The sequence below is a fragment of the Nicotiana tabacum genome, chromosome 15, assembly GCF_000715075.1.
Source record: "Nicotiana tabacum cultivar K326 chromosome 15, ASM71507v2, whole genome shotgun sequence".
NCBI lineage: Eukaryota > Viridiplantae > Streptophyta > Magnoliopsida > Solanales > Solanaceae > Nicotiana > Nicotiana tabacum.
In genome coordinates, this window is record NC_134094.1 from 48038527 (window position 1) to 48056460 (window position 17934).

General features: G+C 38.9%; 1 protein-coding gene across 1 annotated transcript; it reads left to right on the forward strand.

The window, feature by feature from the left end:
• The first annotated feature begins 340 nt into the window (after window positions 1-340).
• LOC107804040 (uncharacterized protein At2g34160) lies at window positions 341-2224 on the forward strand. Its single transcript, XM_016627851.2, has 5 exons — window positions 341-609; window positions 694-742; window positions 1077-1139; window positions 1301-1365; window positions 1909-2224. Exons 1-5 carry the CDS (start codon window positions 484-486, stop codon window positions 1999-2001), a joined length of 396 nt encoding a protein of 131 aa, XP_016483337.1. The 5' UTR covers window positions 341-483; the 3' UTR covers window positions 2002-2224.
• Window positions 2225-17934: the final 15710 nt, after the last annotated feature.

Below are 17934 nucleotides of genomic sequence, written 5' to 3' on the forward strand. Positions count from 1 at the left end.
AATAAATTACAATGGAATAGAACCCTCTATTTATAGGGAAAAAGTGACTTAGCCACCAAGTAAAAAATCCTAAAATCTCTCTAAAATATAGACATTCACCATAAATAAAATACTATTTATAACATATATTCCGTATGTTTCAATTTATGTGAACCCATTTGACTGAGTACGGAGTTTAAGAAAAGAGACAAGATTTTTGAATTTGTGGTGTAAAATGAGGTATATATATTTTGTGTGACTATAAATCTTTGTATAAAAGTAAATTATTTCTAAATAAGAAAAAATGTTATTCTTTTTTGCACGGGCTAAAAAGGACGTAGTGAGTAGTCTTTTTTTCTTTCTCCCCTTGTGGGCTAGCTTCGTAGTCTTAGGTTTCTTATTTGGAGAAAGCCGACTGCAAGCCTATTAAAACTTGGGGTTAAAAACCTTGGTGCTAAAATCAAAGGGAGAGGGAGATTTGAAGTAAGTTTTGCTAATAAATTGATGATGGAGGAGTTAAGTGAAGGAGTGAACAATATGAACATTAGCGGAGGAGACCTTCAGAAGAAGAATCGTATTCAGGTTTCTAACACCAAGAAACCCTTGTTCTTCTACGTCAATCTTGCCAAGGTAAAATTAATACCTTTTGTTTGGTCTTTTTGTTTTGTACCCTATGTTAGACAGTGTTTGGTGAGTAATTCTTGTTTTGGGCAGAGGTATATGCAGCAGTACAATGACGTGGAACTTTCTGCTCTTGGGATGGGTACGTTTCCAAACTTCCTCCGTTGTTTCTTTTTATTTTTAAATCTAATTTGTTGGTTAAGCTTAATCCTGTTTATGTATAATGACAATTTGTTCTTTTGTGCTATAAAACACACTCTTTGTTTTGTACAATTTAAAATCTAGTAAACAACATTAACTTTAAGTGTCTGGTGGAATAGTCCAACTGTTGGTCGCCCTTTAAGAGTATTTTACATTTTTACTATATTCCTACAGAATTAGTGTCATTGTGATTTGAAAGATAGGCACAAGTCAAGACTTCAATGCAATTTGTAGATAGTTGTTGCTTAATTAATGACATCTGTGTACGTCTGCAGCTATTGCCACAGTTGTCTCAATTGCTGAAATTCTGAAGAGCAATGGGTTTGCTGTGGAGAAGAGTACGTCTTTCGATTCTTGTATTTCCTCGTGTTGTTTGGAGTCTTCTTGCAAATTTAATCTAAAAAGCAAAAAATACTCTTTTCTCTTAAAGTCGAAAATCTTTTTTGGCTTTGCTGTTTATAAGATGCTGAAGCATAAACTATATATGGATGGTTCACAGAGATTATGACATCAACTGTTGATGTTAAGGATGGCTCCAGAGGGCGCCCCGTCTCCAAAGCCAAAGTAAGTTATGAAATCTTCTTTTCCCTGTTGTATAGTATATGCTGTGCAATTATTATATCATATAAAATGCACCAGGCAGCAGGCATCTCTAAACATTTGGCCTTTGTCCACGAGATTAGGATATCACTACCGCAGGGTCCCGCTTCTATAATAGACTTTGAAGACACATCCCTTACGATAATTGTAACTGTGTATGTAGAAATATGTCTTTGATGCTGTCATTTTGAAATGCCCGCTTGAACTGCTGTTTCATCTTCAATGAGCAAAGTTGGCTTGATGTGCGCATATGTGGCAGCGGGAGCAAGAAAAAACAAATAATCTCTTTCTTGTCCTCCTTTCCTACTTTAGTGTTTTTCCATAACTGTTGATGCATTAAGCCTAGTGGCGTGCTCTATGGCCTAGCATCGTATGGATTATTTATAAGCTGCACGCCTGAAAACAATTGACTTATGCTTGATATAAAGCACTGTACATTATGTAAACTAACAATTTTGTTTATTAAACTCTATATGGCATAAAATATCTCTCATTGGTTGGTTTCAGATTGAGGTATTGCTGGGAAAGAGTGAAAAATTCGATGACTTGATGGCGGCTGCGGCAGAGAGGGAACTTGGAGATGGTGAGGAGCAGAGTTAAGAGCAAGCTCCTTTTTTCCTATTAATTTGTTACGTCTTTAATTTGTTTTTTATTCAAACAAACGAACATCTGTAGTGAGCGTGATTACCTAGAAAAGTTGTTTGTTTGAATTGTTAGGAGTATACCCTATCTGGTAAGATGAAGTGAAGTTTTGTTGCTTGACAACTTTGGCCTTTTTGGTGAATATATATGGCTTGATGATAATATGCTGAAAGTTGAAGCAGTGAAGATTGCTTTTAAATTTTGTTGCTTATATTTCTATGTATCCGTAAATACAATTTAACACTGATAGGGTTCCCATGGATACATACTGACAAGACTTGTAGGGTTATACTTTCGTTTAATTAACTGTTAAGTAATGGTACTTTTGGTCAATAGACTGACTAGGATCCTAGCACCAGTTGGATGCTATAATATTCTGAGGCAATTTCTTCTGAAGTCCAGGATACTGTAGGTTACTATACCTCAGTGAATGTTGAAGTCCTGGACTGAGATGACAGAAGATTCAGCAATTAACATCTGTTTTAATTTGTGATGCTTGAATTGCAATTGTGGAGTAATGATTTTAGTTCAAAAACGACATCATCTTATGAAAATACATATATGGATATAGCATCGAGGGATTTTGAGGAGCAAGTTAATAAATTATGGCTCTTGAGTTAAGTGAGTAATGATTTATGAAGTACATGATAAATTCTTCCTCTACAATAAGACTAAACTCTACACTGATTTTCCATTTGAATATTTTCAGAGTTCTATTTTAATTTATTTCTTATAGAATGTTCTAAAATCTGATACATATCCCTTCATTTCTCGCCACCCTAGTACCACCTGGAAAAGTTAAGAGCCATAAAATCAGTAGATGAAATATATTTCATGTACAGCAATGTTGGCGAGGCTTCTGAATATTGAAGCCAGAGAATATGCTGTTCTCATACTCTATTTCTTACGCCAAAAGCTCCAAAATACAATCTGCATCACAAGTCCTTATTTTATCCTCTCAACAAACAGTTGCTTGTAGCCAGCGGTAACCCCTAAATCATTTCCATCTGAAGAGAATGTATTTATGAAGGAGGAAAGAATTCCCTCTGCATTATCGAATCCTCTGGCATCTTAGGACAAATAAGTCAGTTGCAGGAGTTATAACAAATGAATTTGAGGAGAAGATCTCTACTCTATCAATCAAGTGTTTCTCAGGAGATACTTTCTTGTTAGTAAGTATGTTTCTTTCTTTTTGATTGTTTATTTCAGTTACATTTGCTTTCTGTTGAGTAATGATCTCGGATATCCAAATGCAAATATTGTTATCGTAGAGAATATTGATGCATTTCTGGCATTTGTAAGTCAGCTTTTCTACTGTTGGGTTGGGTACACTGCCTACAGAATCCCATTTCATCAGCCGTGATGTGATGTACAAAGATCAAATATTTGCCTTACTACTACTTTCTTTATGTATCATGTTCATATATAGCACATGAAAGAAATCCCAGAAGCAAGGACCAATCTGGTGCAGCTCGAGCTGAATCCTCTATACAACAGATCTGCAATTCCGTCCAGTATGCTCACAAGAACAATAGTAAGGAGCATGTTCTGGTATTGTTTTCCATTGATAGGCTCAGACCAGCCTGCAAATGCGTCCTCGTGAGCTTCTGCCTCAAGGGGCAGAACAGCACTTGTATAAATTGCAGCAGCTACTGATCCAATTAAAGGGGCTGGCTAACTAAATCGGTTGAAGAACCAATAGTGACGGATCCAAGATTCGAGCTTGTAATTGAAAATGTGGTGATGCATTCAAAAGCAATAATTTTTCTCCAACATATCGTCTCTGCATAATTGTGTTGCCTCATAGTGGCGGATCCAAGATTTTGGGTCCGTGGGTGCATAACTTTATTTGACGTAAGTGAAATATAACAACCCTATTGTTTACATACACATAAGGTTCGAGTCAAAACTTCCTTTGTTAATCAAAGATCTAGAGCATCTTTTATTGTTCCATTTGAGCTTATGGCTCATGTCTGGGGAGGAGCAGGGTGATCTCTAGAGGAGAGTATTAATAACCTTATTAATTAGGCATGTGCTTACTGAGTGCTAAGGTTATGCAGTTCTTAGCCGGGTAGTTAATTACGAGTATTAACTTAGATAGAAGCATTTACACAACTATTAGTTAGCTTTAGCTGTACTGACATATAATTAATTGCATGTGCAAATACATGTGGAATGTACGTAACTTCACAGATAGTGAATGAGTATAATAATTACTTCTTGTGTTCTGCTTTTTGAGAAAAAAAAGAAAGGTTTTATTAACAGAGCACTAAGATAGTGCAGAGAAGAAAGGAATATCTAAGCATCATTTTCATAAACTTGTTTACACCAAAAACGTAAGCAAGCAATTTGATCTGATCTGATCTTGTGTATAGGGTTGGTTTTATCTTCTTCAAAGCATCTCAAGTTCCTCTCTAAGTTCCTTCCCCACCAAACAAACGGTACACCAAATGCAAGGTGTGATTCCGATCCACCATTTAGGGTATGTTTGGCATGAAGGAAAGCATTTTTAGGAAAATGTTTTCCAATTTTTCTATATTTGGTTGGTTTAAATGTTTTCCCTATCAAAAGAGGAAAAATATTTTCCAAAACTTTTTTTCAATTTCTCCACCCTATTCCCTATCCCCACCGTCCCCCACCAACCCACACACAGCCCACCCCACCCCCAAAAGCACCCCAACCCCTTACCCCATCCACCCCAACCCCGTCCACCACCCACCCTAAATAGAACTATTATTAAGGGTACTTTCTTTTTATGTTGTAGATAGAGTACTTTTTTTTTTAATTTCAACAAAATGAGTATGTTCTTTTCATGACATAGTAAAAGTATTTTCTTTCATTTCAACAAAACGAGTACATTTTTTTCATGATGTAAAAAAAGTATTTTCAAAACGAGTACTTTCTTTTCATGACGTAGAAAAAGTATTTTCTTTCATTTCAACAAACTAAGTATTTTCTTTTCCTGAAATAGAAAAAGTATATTTTTTCCAACAAAACGAGTACTTTCTTTTTATGATGTAGAAAAAATATTTTCTTTCATTTCAACAAATTAAGTATTTCGTTTTCCTAATGTAGAAATAATATTTTCTTTTATTTTAAAAAAATGAGTATTTGTTTTTCATGATGAAGAAAAAATATTTTCTTTCATTTCAACAAAACAAGTACTTCCTTTTCATGATGTAGAAAAAGTATTTTCTTTCATTTCAACAAACTAAGTATTTTTTTTTCCTGATGTAGAAAAAAATATTTTCTTTCATGTCAATAAAACGAATATTTTCTTTTCATGATGAAGAAAAAGTATTTTCTTTCATTCAACAAAATGAGTAATTTCTTTTCATGTTGAAGAAATGATACTTTCTTTTTCAACAAAATAAAATATTTTCTTTTTAGTTATCGAGCTCAAATTTCAACGTTGTTCTTGTGTGAAATAGTAAAGCAACACATTAGTTCCTTTGAGTTTGTGTGAATTTTGAAAAAAATAATTAAATTCTTGAAGAAAATAAAGTCCCCGGGAGGGGGAGAGGGGGAAGAGTACAGAAAATATGGGAATTTTGGGGAAGATGAGTTGAGGAGAGTAGCATAAAAAATTATTTTTCTAAAAATATTTTATACTCTCTAATCAAATACTAGAAAATATTTTTTGAAATTTTTTTTCCGCTCACCAACCAAACAAATGAAAATAAGTGATAAAATCACTCATTTTTCAGGAAAACATTTTCCTTCGTACCAAACTTACCCTTAGATTCCTCTTCCATTCCAGCACCTCAGAGCTTCTTGCAGTCGATCGATCCAAAAATGTACTCCCACTAAGCTGAAACACAGTTGCGGTAGTTGGCCGGTTATGGAGCAATCCATGAGCAAGTCTCTGATTCCTTGCTACAAATTAAAGATAACGCATGTTGCATAAATATAACTTTCTTTGCGTATTGTCTTGTGTTAGACATGCCCCTCTAGGCTTTTTGCTACCAACCATGTGAAGCAAGCAAAGTACTTTGTATGGGACCTTTGGGAAAAAAGTTAAAAAAAAAAAAAAGAAAAAAAAAAAGGAAGATCCTTAAAGGAAAGATTTCGAAAAGACATGGAAAAGGTGAATCTAAGGAAATAAAAAATTGGACGAAATACTTAATGAATAGTTTTGAAAGAGATAGAAGATCTAAAAATGAAGGGAGAGTTATGAAATTGATGAAACATAATCAAAAGAATGTAGACTAGGAAAAGTAAGGCAAGCAAAAAAAAAAAAAATCCTTAAGCGAAAGCTTGTAAAACTCTTTGGAACTGTAGAAAAAACAAGTAAGAAAATTTAGGAAACAGAAACAACAGAAAATAGTTATTGCATATTCAAAGTGATTAATCGCTAAAACTAAGTCTTATAGTTATTTTTGACATTTTGTATCACTAAACGTGCAAAATTTCAAAACCTTTAAAATCAAATCAGTGAAACTCGTCTATATAAATATTCATTTTTCTAAAGTTTATTCTTTCTGGTTTTTTAGAAATTACAAAATTTTAATTTGTTTTATCACTTCTGTCTCAAACTTATATTTTCTCCCGAATCTCACATAGCTTATCACTTATAGAAATTTAAAAAGAAGAAAGATGGAATTGATGAATCAAAGCTAAATCGTGTAAACGGAAAACTTCATTTTTTTGGGTGCAAATTACAAGTAGTTTTATGTATTATATTTTTTAAAACAAATAAAAGAAACCTGAAAAAAAACCACAGCTTATGATAACCACATAATAGTACAAGTTTAAACTTAAAAATATTTAACTTCCTCCGTTCCTTTTACTTAGCCAGTGTACATTCTGCACTTAAGAAAATCTTAAGTATTTAACTATGCTTTAGAAATCTAATTTGACTATTAATACTCCAGTAAGTTTGGGAAATGATTACTTAGGGTCTGTTGAGAATCTGTAACGACGCGACCGACGTTTTGAGCTTTAGAGTCCCGTTCAGTGATTCGAGATCTTGAGTGGCTTCATATTGTATATTATGACTTGTGTGTATGGTCGGATTCAATTTTCGGATGTTTCAGGATTTGATTTGGATGAGTGACCCTCATTTTAGAAGTTTAAGTTGGAAATTTTGACCAAGGTTTGACTTTTGTGAAAACGATCCCGAAACGGTGTTTCGAAGGCTCCGATAGGTTCGAGTTGTGATTTTGGATTTGGGCGTATGTCCGAAATTGAATTTGGAGGTCCCTAGGTTGATTTGGCATGTTTTACCGAAAGTTGGCAATTTGAAGTTTTAGAAATTTTGCTGGTTTGACTTTATGGATATCGGGTTCGGATTTTAATTTTGGGACTTGGAATAAGTTCGTTTTGCTATTTGAAACTTGTTTGTAAAGTTTGGCGTCATTCCGAGTTGATTTGATAGGAATTGGACGCATGGTTGTGTTTTTAGAAGTTAGTGAGTTTCAATGTTAATTTCATGTGTTTTGAGGTCCGATTCATGATTTTGAATGTTATTTTGGTGGTTTGATCACGCAGCGACTTCGTATTATATTTTTAGACTTGTGTGGATGTTTGGTTTAGAGCCCCGAGGGCTCAGGTGAGTTTCGGACGCGTTTCAGAGTGTTTGAAGAGTTTTAGTTTTGCTGACTTTTGAACATGTGCTGCAGGTCTCGCAAATGCGAGATTTCGTTCGCATTTGCGCTGCTGTAATTGCGAGGTGGGAGATCGCATTTGCGAGAAATGCCGGAGACTGTCAGTTTCGCATTTGTAAACACAGTGTTCGCTTTTGCGCTGGGGGCCTGGGCTAAGCTGGGTTGCATTTGCGATCATCATGGTCGCTTTTGCGACATGTTCCTTGTTTGTATTTGCGAACTTTTTGTCGCATTTGCGGCATTAGCAGAAGTGTGGCGAGTGTCGCTTTTGCGATCATTCTTCGCATTTGCGGGGTTCGTAATTGCGAACCCCAGGTCGCATTTGTTACACCTGCACCTGAACATAAGGGCTGTAAGTCGGGATTTTAGTCTCATTTTTATATCTTTGAACTTAGACTCGGTAGGAGGCGATTTGGAGAGGAGATTTTCACCTACAATCATTGGGTAAGTAGCTTTAATTAATTTTTAACTATATTTCATGATTATATATGAGATTTAATATCAAATTGTGAGAATCAAAATGAAATTTTGTTAATATTTTGAAAAATAAAAATTTGAGATTTGAGAGTCGAGTTGGACTCGAATTTTGAAACAAAACATATATATGCAATGAGAGAATAATTTTACACAAACCGTCGATAAAGGTTACATAAGCCAAGGAACGCTCTCAAAGCATGGATATCCTTGGGCGGTGGCCAATCTGTGACAGCCTGAATCTTCTGTTGGTCCAATTTCATACGCCCTTCCTCAATGACATATCCGAGGAAGTCGATCTATTTTTGGGCGAAGGAGCACTTGGATAGCTTCACTTATAGTTCGTGCTCCCGCAGTCGAGCTAGGACCTTCCGCAGGTGCTCCAAGTATTCCTCTAATATTTTTCTATATACCACAATATCGTCCAAGTAGACCACTACAAATTCGTCAATGTATTCTCGAAATATTTCGTTCATCAGGGTACAAAATGTGGCTGGAGCATTGGCCAAGCCGAATGGCATGACGAGGAAGTCGTACGACCCATATCATGTCACACAGGTCGTCTTGTGTTCATCTCCCTCAGCAATCCGGACTTGCTAGTAACCTGTCTTAAGATATATATTGTTGAACACTGTAGCGCTTCCCAATCTATTGAACTGGTCCGCTATTAGTGGGATATGGTACTTGTTCTTTACAGTGATCTTATTTAGGGCCCGATAATCCACACAGAGTCGTAGGGTGCCATCATATTTCTTTTGGAACAACATATGGGGCCCATAAGGGGACTTAGAGGGCACAATGATCCCAGTCCAGCATTTCCGTCAACTGTCTCCGAAGCTCAGTGAGTTCGGGTTGTGACATTCTGTAAGGCGCTCGAGCGGGTGGCTTTGCACCTGACACCAACTCAATCTCATGGTCCATAGTTTGCCTAGGCGGGAGCCGTTTTGGCATGTCTTGTGGCATGACATCTTCAAACTCTTTTAGCAGCTCTTTCATGGGTGCAGGAATGGGACCCGAAGAGCGTTCAATATCTTCGATACAGAGGGTATCCAGGAACGTAGGTTCATGTCTTTTGACTCCCTTCTTCAACTGTAGGGCCGGGATGTTCCCCGCGGCAAACTTTATGGTTGTGCATGGGATAATGCAAGACTTGGCCCCATTTTCTCCCATCATCAGTAGCATGTCGGCATAAGGTACCAGAATTATGTTGGTTTGCCTCATGAATTCTAATCCAACTATCAGTTCAACGTCATCTATGATCACCACAAGTAAGTTGAATTTTCCTTCATAAGGACCCAGCTTCACCGGCATTCCTTTGGCTATTCCACCCACTGGCTGAGGTGGTGAGTTGATAGCCTTGACACAACCTCTGCCCTTTCCCACGACTAGACCAAGGTGCTCTACCTGAGTTGAGGCTAGGTAATCGTGAGTAGTGCCCATGTCTATCATCGCCCAAATGGACTTGCCGTTAACTTTCATTTCGACGAACATTAGGGTCTTCTCTTGATTAAGAAGAGGCCCCTCATCTGCCTTTATTTTCCTTTTCTTGGTGGTTGGGCATGGTTTCTTCTTCTTATAGATGCTAGCACTGGTTCCCAAGAAGGCCTCAGAAATAGAACAAATAAGTGCGTTGAAGGCACCTATTGATTCGGTCTGGTCAGCATTGTCCGTGTCGTCATCTGTCCCATCACCAAAATTTTGATGGGCATTCATTTGTGCCTGTGGGCATTCATTGTTCCAATGCGGCCCGCTGCAATGACGACATCCTGAAGAGGGCTTCCTTCCCCGATCATTATTGTGAGACGCAACACTATTACTGCTTGAGGAGGGAGTCTTAGATTTGGTTGCACTCTGATCTCCTCCACTTCTGCTAGGGCCACAATTGCTAGGATGGCCCACTTTGTATCCTCCTCGGACGGGCGATTAATGCCTATTTTTTCGAGCTTCCACTTGTTAATCCCCAAGGCATTTTGCTGCTTGAATCGCCTTGGGTAAAGTATCTACCCTTTGTCTTTGCAGCTCCATATGAGCATAAGGTTTCAAACCTTCCAGGAATGTGAGGAGTTTGTCTTTGTCCCCCGATAAGTGCGGAGAATTCCTGCACGTAATCTTGAACTGACTAGGTTTGGTGGAGCTCCCGGAGCTTTCTCCGTGCATTGTACTCAACATTTTCGGGGAAGAACTGTAAGCGTATGGCTGCCTTCAGGTCTCCCCATGTCTCAAGAGTATCTTCACCAGCCCTGATGGCTTCATATTTCACCTGCCACCAGAGTTTAGCATCACCCTGAAGATACATGGTAGCAGTTGCTACTTTTTTTGCTTCTTCTAACTTCCCCACGGCATCGAAGTACTGTTAGATGTCTAAGATGAAGTTCTCCACTTCCTTGGCATTCTGTGCCCCATTGTAGGGCTTTGGTTTTGGAATCTTCAGCTTTTGTGGCATAGAGGCGAGGTTCACAGCACCCACGATGTGGTTTTCGCCTCCTCGTAGTAGGCCTTGTAATGCAGCATTGACAACATTGAGCTGGTCCTCAAGTTGTCTATGGTTTGCTGCATGGCAGTTGCCCTGTCTGCTTCTTGTGCCCTATAGGCTAAATCCTCGGTCTGCTCATGTTGGAGCCCCTCAAATTTATTGAAAATTTTGGCTGCCTCTGTGGCTGCCATTTGCCGGTATCCTTCAGAGTCGCAGCTGATATTTTTAATGTCACCTTCGGCTTGCTGCATCCTGCAGTTCAGGTCGTCCAACCTTTGCACTAGGTTGGTTCTTAGATCAGGCATCATACTTGCGATGGGTTTTAATACGTTAACCGTCTGTTCAAGGGATGCAATGCTGTTCCCATGATTCACTATGGTTAGAAATAGTGGCAATGGCAATGTGTTTCCTCGTCCGATGTCGAGCCTAGGCTCTGATACCAACTATTATGTGGCGCCTTCCTGATATGTCTTAGAAGGGCCAAGGAAGAATAAGCAACTGATGTCCATACGGTTACTATCCGCCAACTGAGGTCCCCTCTATACGCTAAACGAGACCGTCAGTGCCGTACGGGAAAACTAATGTCAAGAGAAATTGAGAGAACAGAAAAGAGAGTAAGAATGAAATAAAGCTTTATTGCATTAATGCAAGCTATTACATAAAGGCAACACGGTGTCGAGAGGGAGAGACACCAATATAGAGAATCATTTGCTTGCTTGAAAGTTTGACTACTTGATCCCTCCTAATAATGCTTAAAAAAAAATCAAAATTACGCGGCTTGACATAACTAAGCTAGAGAATCATAATAGAAATATAGGAAGTAAAACTACCCTACATTTACAACGATAAGGACTTAGATTCCTACAAGGTAGAAACAGGTCTATTGGCGGCAACCTTATCTTTATCATCAGGACCTGCACACGCGGCGCTGGCCGTAGGGCATGGGTCGATTGCACTGAAAATGAGCGCGCACTGAGGCGCTGCCTGTCGAGGGATGCTATTGGCATCTGTCTGCGGCTGGGCGCTGGCGAGGGCTATCAGTGGGGCAACATAGGAACATGTACGCTTGTCACTTAGCGCAGCCAAGAACACGGGGTCGTCCATGGCGCTAGGCATTGGGTAGCTTGCCAGGAAACCATGGGGCGCGTCCAAAGGGTCATGGGGCATGGATAGAAAGACACCCATGACACTAAGTATGATTCAGACGACTTCGGTGAAGTTAGAATGTTTGGAAGTTAAGAGAATGATTTTGATCTTTGATTCGTGGTTTTGATGTTAACTGCAGTGTTTTGAGCCTTTGGGTAAGTTTGGATAATGTATTTGGACTTGTTGGTATGATTTTATAGGGTCCCGTGGGGCTGGGGAGTGTTTCAGATTGATTTCGGATCGTTTGGTGTCATGTTAGCAGTTCTGGTTCTTCGCACCTGCGGAGGTTTAGTTGCAGGTGTGATGTCGCTTTTGCGGATACACTGTCGCATTTGCAAAGAGGAAGCGGTATGGAGGTGGTCGCTTATGCGTAAAGGGAAGCGCAAGTGCGAGGCAACACTTGTGAGATTTTGGTCACAGATGCGAGGAGCAGACTTGGTTTGGGAGTACGCATTTACGGAGTGTGTAGCGCAGGTGCGGTGTCGCATCTGCGGTGAGTTTTGCACACATGCAGAGCCACAGATGTAGCAGGTACTTCATAGATGCGAAGGATGGCAGTTTGAGTTGAGTTCGCAGATACGAGATTGGGCTCGCAGATGCATATATCGAAGATGCGATGTTTTTACCTCAGATGCTAGGATGCTTGGCAGAATGTTATATTCGTGGGTTAGCTTCATTTTATCATATTTTGAGATTGGGAGCCCAGATTGGAGTGATTATTTTTGCAATTTTCAAAAATGTGATTTGGGTAACTGTTCTTCACTCGGATTTAATTATTATTCGTAATTCTGTCTCTGATCTTGGCATTTGATTGATGAATTTAAGAAAGAAAATTTAGGGGTTTTGTCTACACTTTAAGATAGAGTATTTTGGGGGTTTTAACCATCAATTTGGACCAGGATTTGGAAACTAACTATATATTTGAACTCGGCAGGTTATGGGTCATCGAATATTTGTATAGGTTTTGGATTTCGGGCATGTGGGCCCGGGCTGAGTTTTGGAAATTTCTTCAAAATCGAAACTTTATTGATTGGGATCGCTTCATATAGCATTGTTTGACTTCCTTAGTTAATGTTTGGCTTGGATTTGCAGGATTCGAAGGCTAGAGTGAGGTTTCGATGCGATTTCTAGTTGAAACTAGCCCGGAAATAAGTCTTTTTGGCTAACCTTGTTAAGAGGGAAACCGCTAGGATTTGACTTGATTTCTATGTGTTTAATATATTGGGGATGATGTATGTACATGGTGGCGAGCATATATGCACCTACTAAGTTTATATCATGCTCGGAGTAGAATTGAGATACTTTATGCCTTATTTTGATTATGTGCTCATCTTGATTAATGATTTGTTGGCTTATATGACTACATTTTCTCTTTTATCCATGTTAGAGATCATACCTAGGTTTATGATTATTTATAAAGGCATGAGAACTTGTTCTTGATATGTTTAATTGCTTGAATCATCTGTAGTAATACAAAAATTTCATGAGCACATATCCACATGATATTATCAAGTTCATGTACACCTTTTATCTGTAAAGTATTGGGGCATGTATATATATATATATATATATATATATATATATATATATATATATATATACATACATACATAATTTGAAATGAAATTGTGGCACAAACGGCAAGGTCGTGCGGTTGAAATACAATTATGGCACATACATGATGAGCGGATAGCCGATTTATGAGTGATGCTATTATGTTCCTCTTTGCGCTTGGATTTGGTACCGTCCCTCCGGAGTCAGGTGATTAACCATGTTACTTTGGGTCCTGTGAGCGTGGTCAGTACATGGATTTAGTACCGGGTCGATACATGGATTTTGTATCGGGATACATGGATCTCGTATCGGGGTAAGTGGATCTTGTACCGGTTTGAACATGCATACATATTCTTGATTGATTTAGAGGCATCTATTTAAATGTTACCGTTTCATGTCATGTATACATGCTAGTTAGGAGTCTCGACTCCGTTTATTGAAGCATGCCAGCCTTACTTGCCATACTTGAGTAATGTTATGATTATCTGTTGAATTGAAAAAGCATGCTTTAGGTCTTTCGACTATTTTATATCTTGATACTTGTTGATCATGAGGATATTTATTGTTCCATCTCCTGGCTTGTTATTATTTCTGTGTTGTAAGTATTTGGATGCATCTAGCCTCGCTACTACTTCTTCGAGGTTAGACTTGGTACTTACTAATTTGATGGGGACTCCATGTGCTGTGGATCGGAACAGCATGACAGCTCAACACGACGTCTCCAATAACATAATCCTACTCATCATCACTTGTCTAGAAATCACGTATAAATTCAACTGTACCGTTTTACGGGTAAACAACAATATTATTTTTTTACATGAGTGATGATGACAACAAAGCAAACACTTTCAAGATTTGTGATGAAAAATGTTAGATAAAAATAAATTAGATAAAAAAATATTATTCTTTGTTATTTCTTTATACATAAAAGAGTAAGTAACGATTGGAATAAAAAATTAAGTTATTTTTGTTCTATTGTTGTAGACGCAGTTGAATTTCGGTAGACGACAGCTAAGAAAACTTATTCGAGTTGTATCAAATTGAAAAGTTTGGAAAGTTTAAGACGGATATGAATGGTGTATTTATGCTCTAATATGTTTTCTATGAATGAATACGGAAACTGTATTAGGTAAAATATATTATGGTACGTGGCCACTCAAGAAGGGGACACGTGGAACCTAAGCCAGGAGGACGAAGAACCGGACGCAGCTACCCCGTGTGTCACCAGAAAAGGTAACATTCATGAAGTCATTGAATACTCTGTGCCCGGTAGCATTCAATAGGGAATATTCCACAGCATTAAGAGCAACGGTTCGTTACAGAGAATTTTGCATTTATGTTCACCATTACGTCTTCATCAATGATCCTCATAATTGACATTAAGAAGGGCATGACCCTAGTACCTTCTTCATAGCTATAAATAATAATCTCAATGATCATTGTAAGAGAGACGAATTTTCTGGCTAACTTATACTACATTTTATATAATATTTTAATATAATTTTATTTTCTCGCTTTTGATCTCATCATTGTTGTGCCCGAAAATTCTGTTCCCGGACTCATCAGCTTTGTCGTTCCATCTACATTCTAAGGCTAAGTATTTTATATTTTATCAGTTATTCCATTACTTTTTGGATAAATTAATTCACTTGTCTAGAAATCACAAATAAATTTAACTGTACCGTTTTACGGGTAAACAGTTAGGCGCCCACCATGGGGCCTACACAACCGTGAGATTAAATTGATCTTTGCCTTTTTTACTAACGTGTTTTGATTACTTTATCCTAGCCAAAAATCACAAAAAATGGCAGATAACACTGTTAACAACACACGCAACCCTGAAATTCAAGGGGAACAACCTTATTTCGAGGATTCAATCAGTGAAACTTGCAATGAGGGGAACGACGCCACACCGGTACATGACAGGTGGTACCCTCGACAGGTTTGGGAGGAAACTCCTGATGATGATGATGAGGAACATGTAGTGGATACAGTAAGGGTCATGCAAGAGCAACAGGAAATCATTCTAGGTCATCTCACGAGAAAGGATCAGGTTATGACGTAACTAAAGCAGGTGCTATCGGGTGCCTCAAATAATGCAAACATGCGACATCCAGTTCCTCCTGATGTTCCCGCGAACTAGACGACGCAAAGAGTTGATAATAACACTCCTAGGGGCGAAGTTGGCTCCGACGGGGCTAGGGGGAGTAGATCCGGCCTCAACAACGAGAACGATCCATTCAAGGATGAACTTTTGCGGTTCATGAAGGAAGTAAACGCCCGCATGAATCAAATCCCGGGCGCACCACCAGTACTAAAAGGCCCAAACTCGAAGAAATATATTCAATTATCGTATAAATCGAGCGCAGCCCCGGAATTAATCCCGAAGCGGTTCAAAATGCCCAAAGTGCCAAAGTATGATGGAACTTCAGATCCACAGGAGCACATTACCACTAACACAACAACGGTGAAAGAAAATGATTTGGCTCCTCACAAAATTGAATCTGTGTTAGGGGAGCTTTACCGTGGTATTCATTATTGCCCGAGCATTCCATAGATTCCTTTGAGATGCTCGCGGATTCTTTCATCAAGGCTCACGCCGGTGGTAGAAAGGTACAAGCCCGAAAGGCCGACATATTCAAGGTCGCGCATGGAGAATACGAGTTATTATGAGAGTTCATTACCCGATTCCAGAAGGAAAAGATGTTACTACTGGCAGTCCAGGATAAATGGGAAGCTGAAGCGTTTACCAAAGGTTTAAATCCGAAAAGTTTGGATGCTTCCCAGAAGTTGAAGGAAAGTTTGCTTGAGTTTTAAGCGACGACTTGGGCGGATGTCCACAACCGATACAAGTCGAAAATAAGGATTGAAGACAATCAGGTTGGCTTTCCATCGTTGATCAATGGACGGGAGAAAAATAGAGAAAAAAATGAAAGATGATATTGACATGGATAGATGGACTTCGAGGGTCGATTTTTACCCTACGAGCGGACAAAAGGTCGTGGCAGGAGCTTTCGAATAACAGACAAGTTCACCATTGATAGAAGGACCGATCGTGGCCAGAACAACAGATCGCTGCAGGATAAATAAATCCTGGGGTCACGAGACTCTTCTTACCCAAAGTTATCAGAGTATAACTTCAACGTCAGTGTAGTGGAGTTGGTGTCAGCCATAAGAAACATCTAAGAGGAATAATTTCCAAGACCTATGAAATCTGATCTCAGCCAGAGGGATCCAAGTTTATGGTGTGAATACCATGGAACTAACGGCCACCGGACTGGGGACTGCTGACACATCCGGGAAGAAGTGGCAACATTGTTAAAGAATGGTCACCTCAGAGAATTCTTGAGTGACTGAGCTAAAAACAATTATGGTTGGAATAGGGGCGACGCGAAAACTTCAAAAGTAGGAGAAGAACCCCCATGCCAAATGATCAACATGATCTTCGGAGGAAATGAAATTAATGGGGTCACCTTTTCGGCAGCGAAGAAGACAAAGGTATCGGTAACTCATAGTAAAAGGCTACGTGAAGACGATATCACATTTACGGACGAAGATGCAGATGGATTACTGCTACCACACAATGACATACTGGTAATTTCTTTAAATGTGTTAGATTTTTTAAATTAAACGTGTTTTAGTGGATCCAGGAAGTTTAGCTAATATCATATAATGGAGAGTACTAGAGCAAGCTAAACTCACCGGAAGCATTATCCTGGCAACCAAACTCCTCGCTGGGTTCAACCTCGCAAGTGTGATAACCCGGGGAGAAATTTTGCTGCTCACGAACGCTGAGGGAGTAACGAAGACAACTCTCTTCGAAGTGGTAGATGGAGACATGGGGTATAATATCATCTTGGGAAGACTATGGCTGCACGAGATGAAAGTTGTGCCTTCAACATATCACCAGTTGTTAAAGTTTCTGACACCCGAAGGGATCAAACAAATAAGAGGTGATCAACCGGCAGCAAGAGAGATGGATGCAATATTGGTCTCCAATAATAAAGGAAAGGAACGTGAAACATAGCAATTACTGGAACCGGCAAATGCCCCCGAACCAGAGAAAGTTAGCTTCGACACAGAAGAATCGGAACAATACCAGGTACCAAGGTATTTTCAAGTACTAGAAGAAACAGACGCAACGAAGTTCACGGCAGAAGAACTGGAGCAAGTTGCGTTGTTCGAAGAATTCCTAGAAAGGAAATTCCATTTGGGAACAGGACTGCACCCGGAGCTCAGGTCTGCTTTTATTGAATTCCTTTAAATTAACGCTGATTGTTTTTCATGATCGCACGAGGATATGATGGGAATCCTGACGGAGGTAGCCGTACACAAGTTAAGCTTGGATCCCAACATACCTCCGGTAAGGCAAAAAAAATGCCCTATTGCTAAAGCAAGGAATAAATTCGTCAAAGAAGAGGTAACCCGTTTACTTAATATTGGTTCAATTCGAGAGGTAAGATATCCGGGATGGCTAGCCAATGTAGTAGTAGTTCCTAAGAAAAATAATAAATTTTGCATGTACGTATATTATAAGGATATTAATAAGGCATGCCCAAAAAACTCATTTCCATTGCTAATTATCGATCAAATGATTGATGCCACGGCCGGACACGAGTTAATGAGTTTCCTTGATGC

Coding starts and splice junctions, on each gene's coding strand:
- LOC107804040 (XM_016627851.2), top strand. CDS start 484: ATGATGGAGGAGTTAAGTGAAGGAGTGAACAATATGAACATTAGCGGA. Junction 610..693: donor TCTACGTCAATCTTGCCAAG/GTAAAATTAATA, acceptor TGTTTTGGGCAG/AGGTATATGCAGCAGTACAA. Junction 1,366..1,908: donor GCCCCGTCTCCAAAGCCAAA/GTAAGTTATGAA, acceptor GGTTGGTTTCAG/ATTGAGGTATTGCTGGGAAA.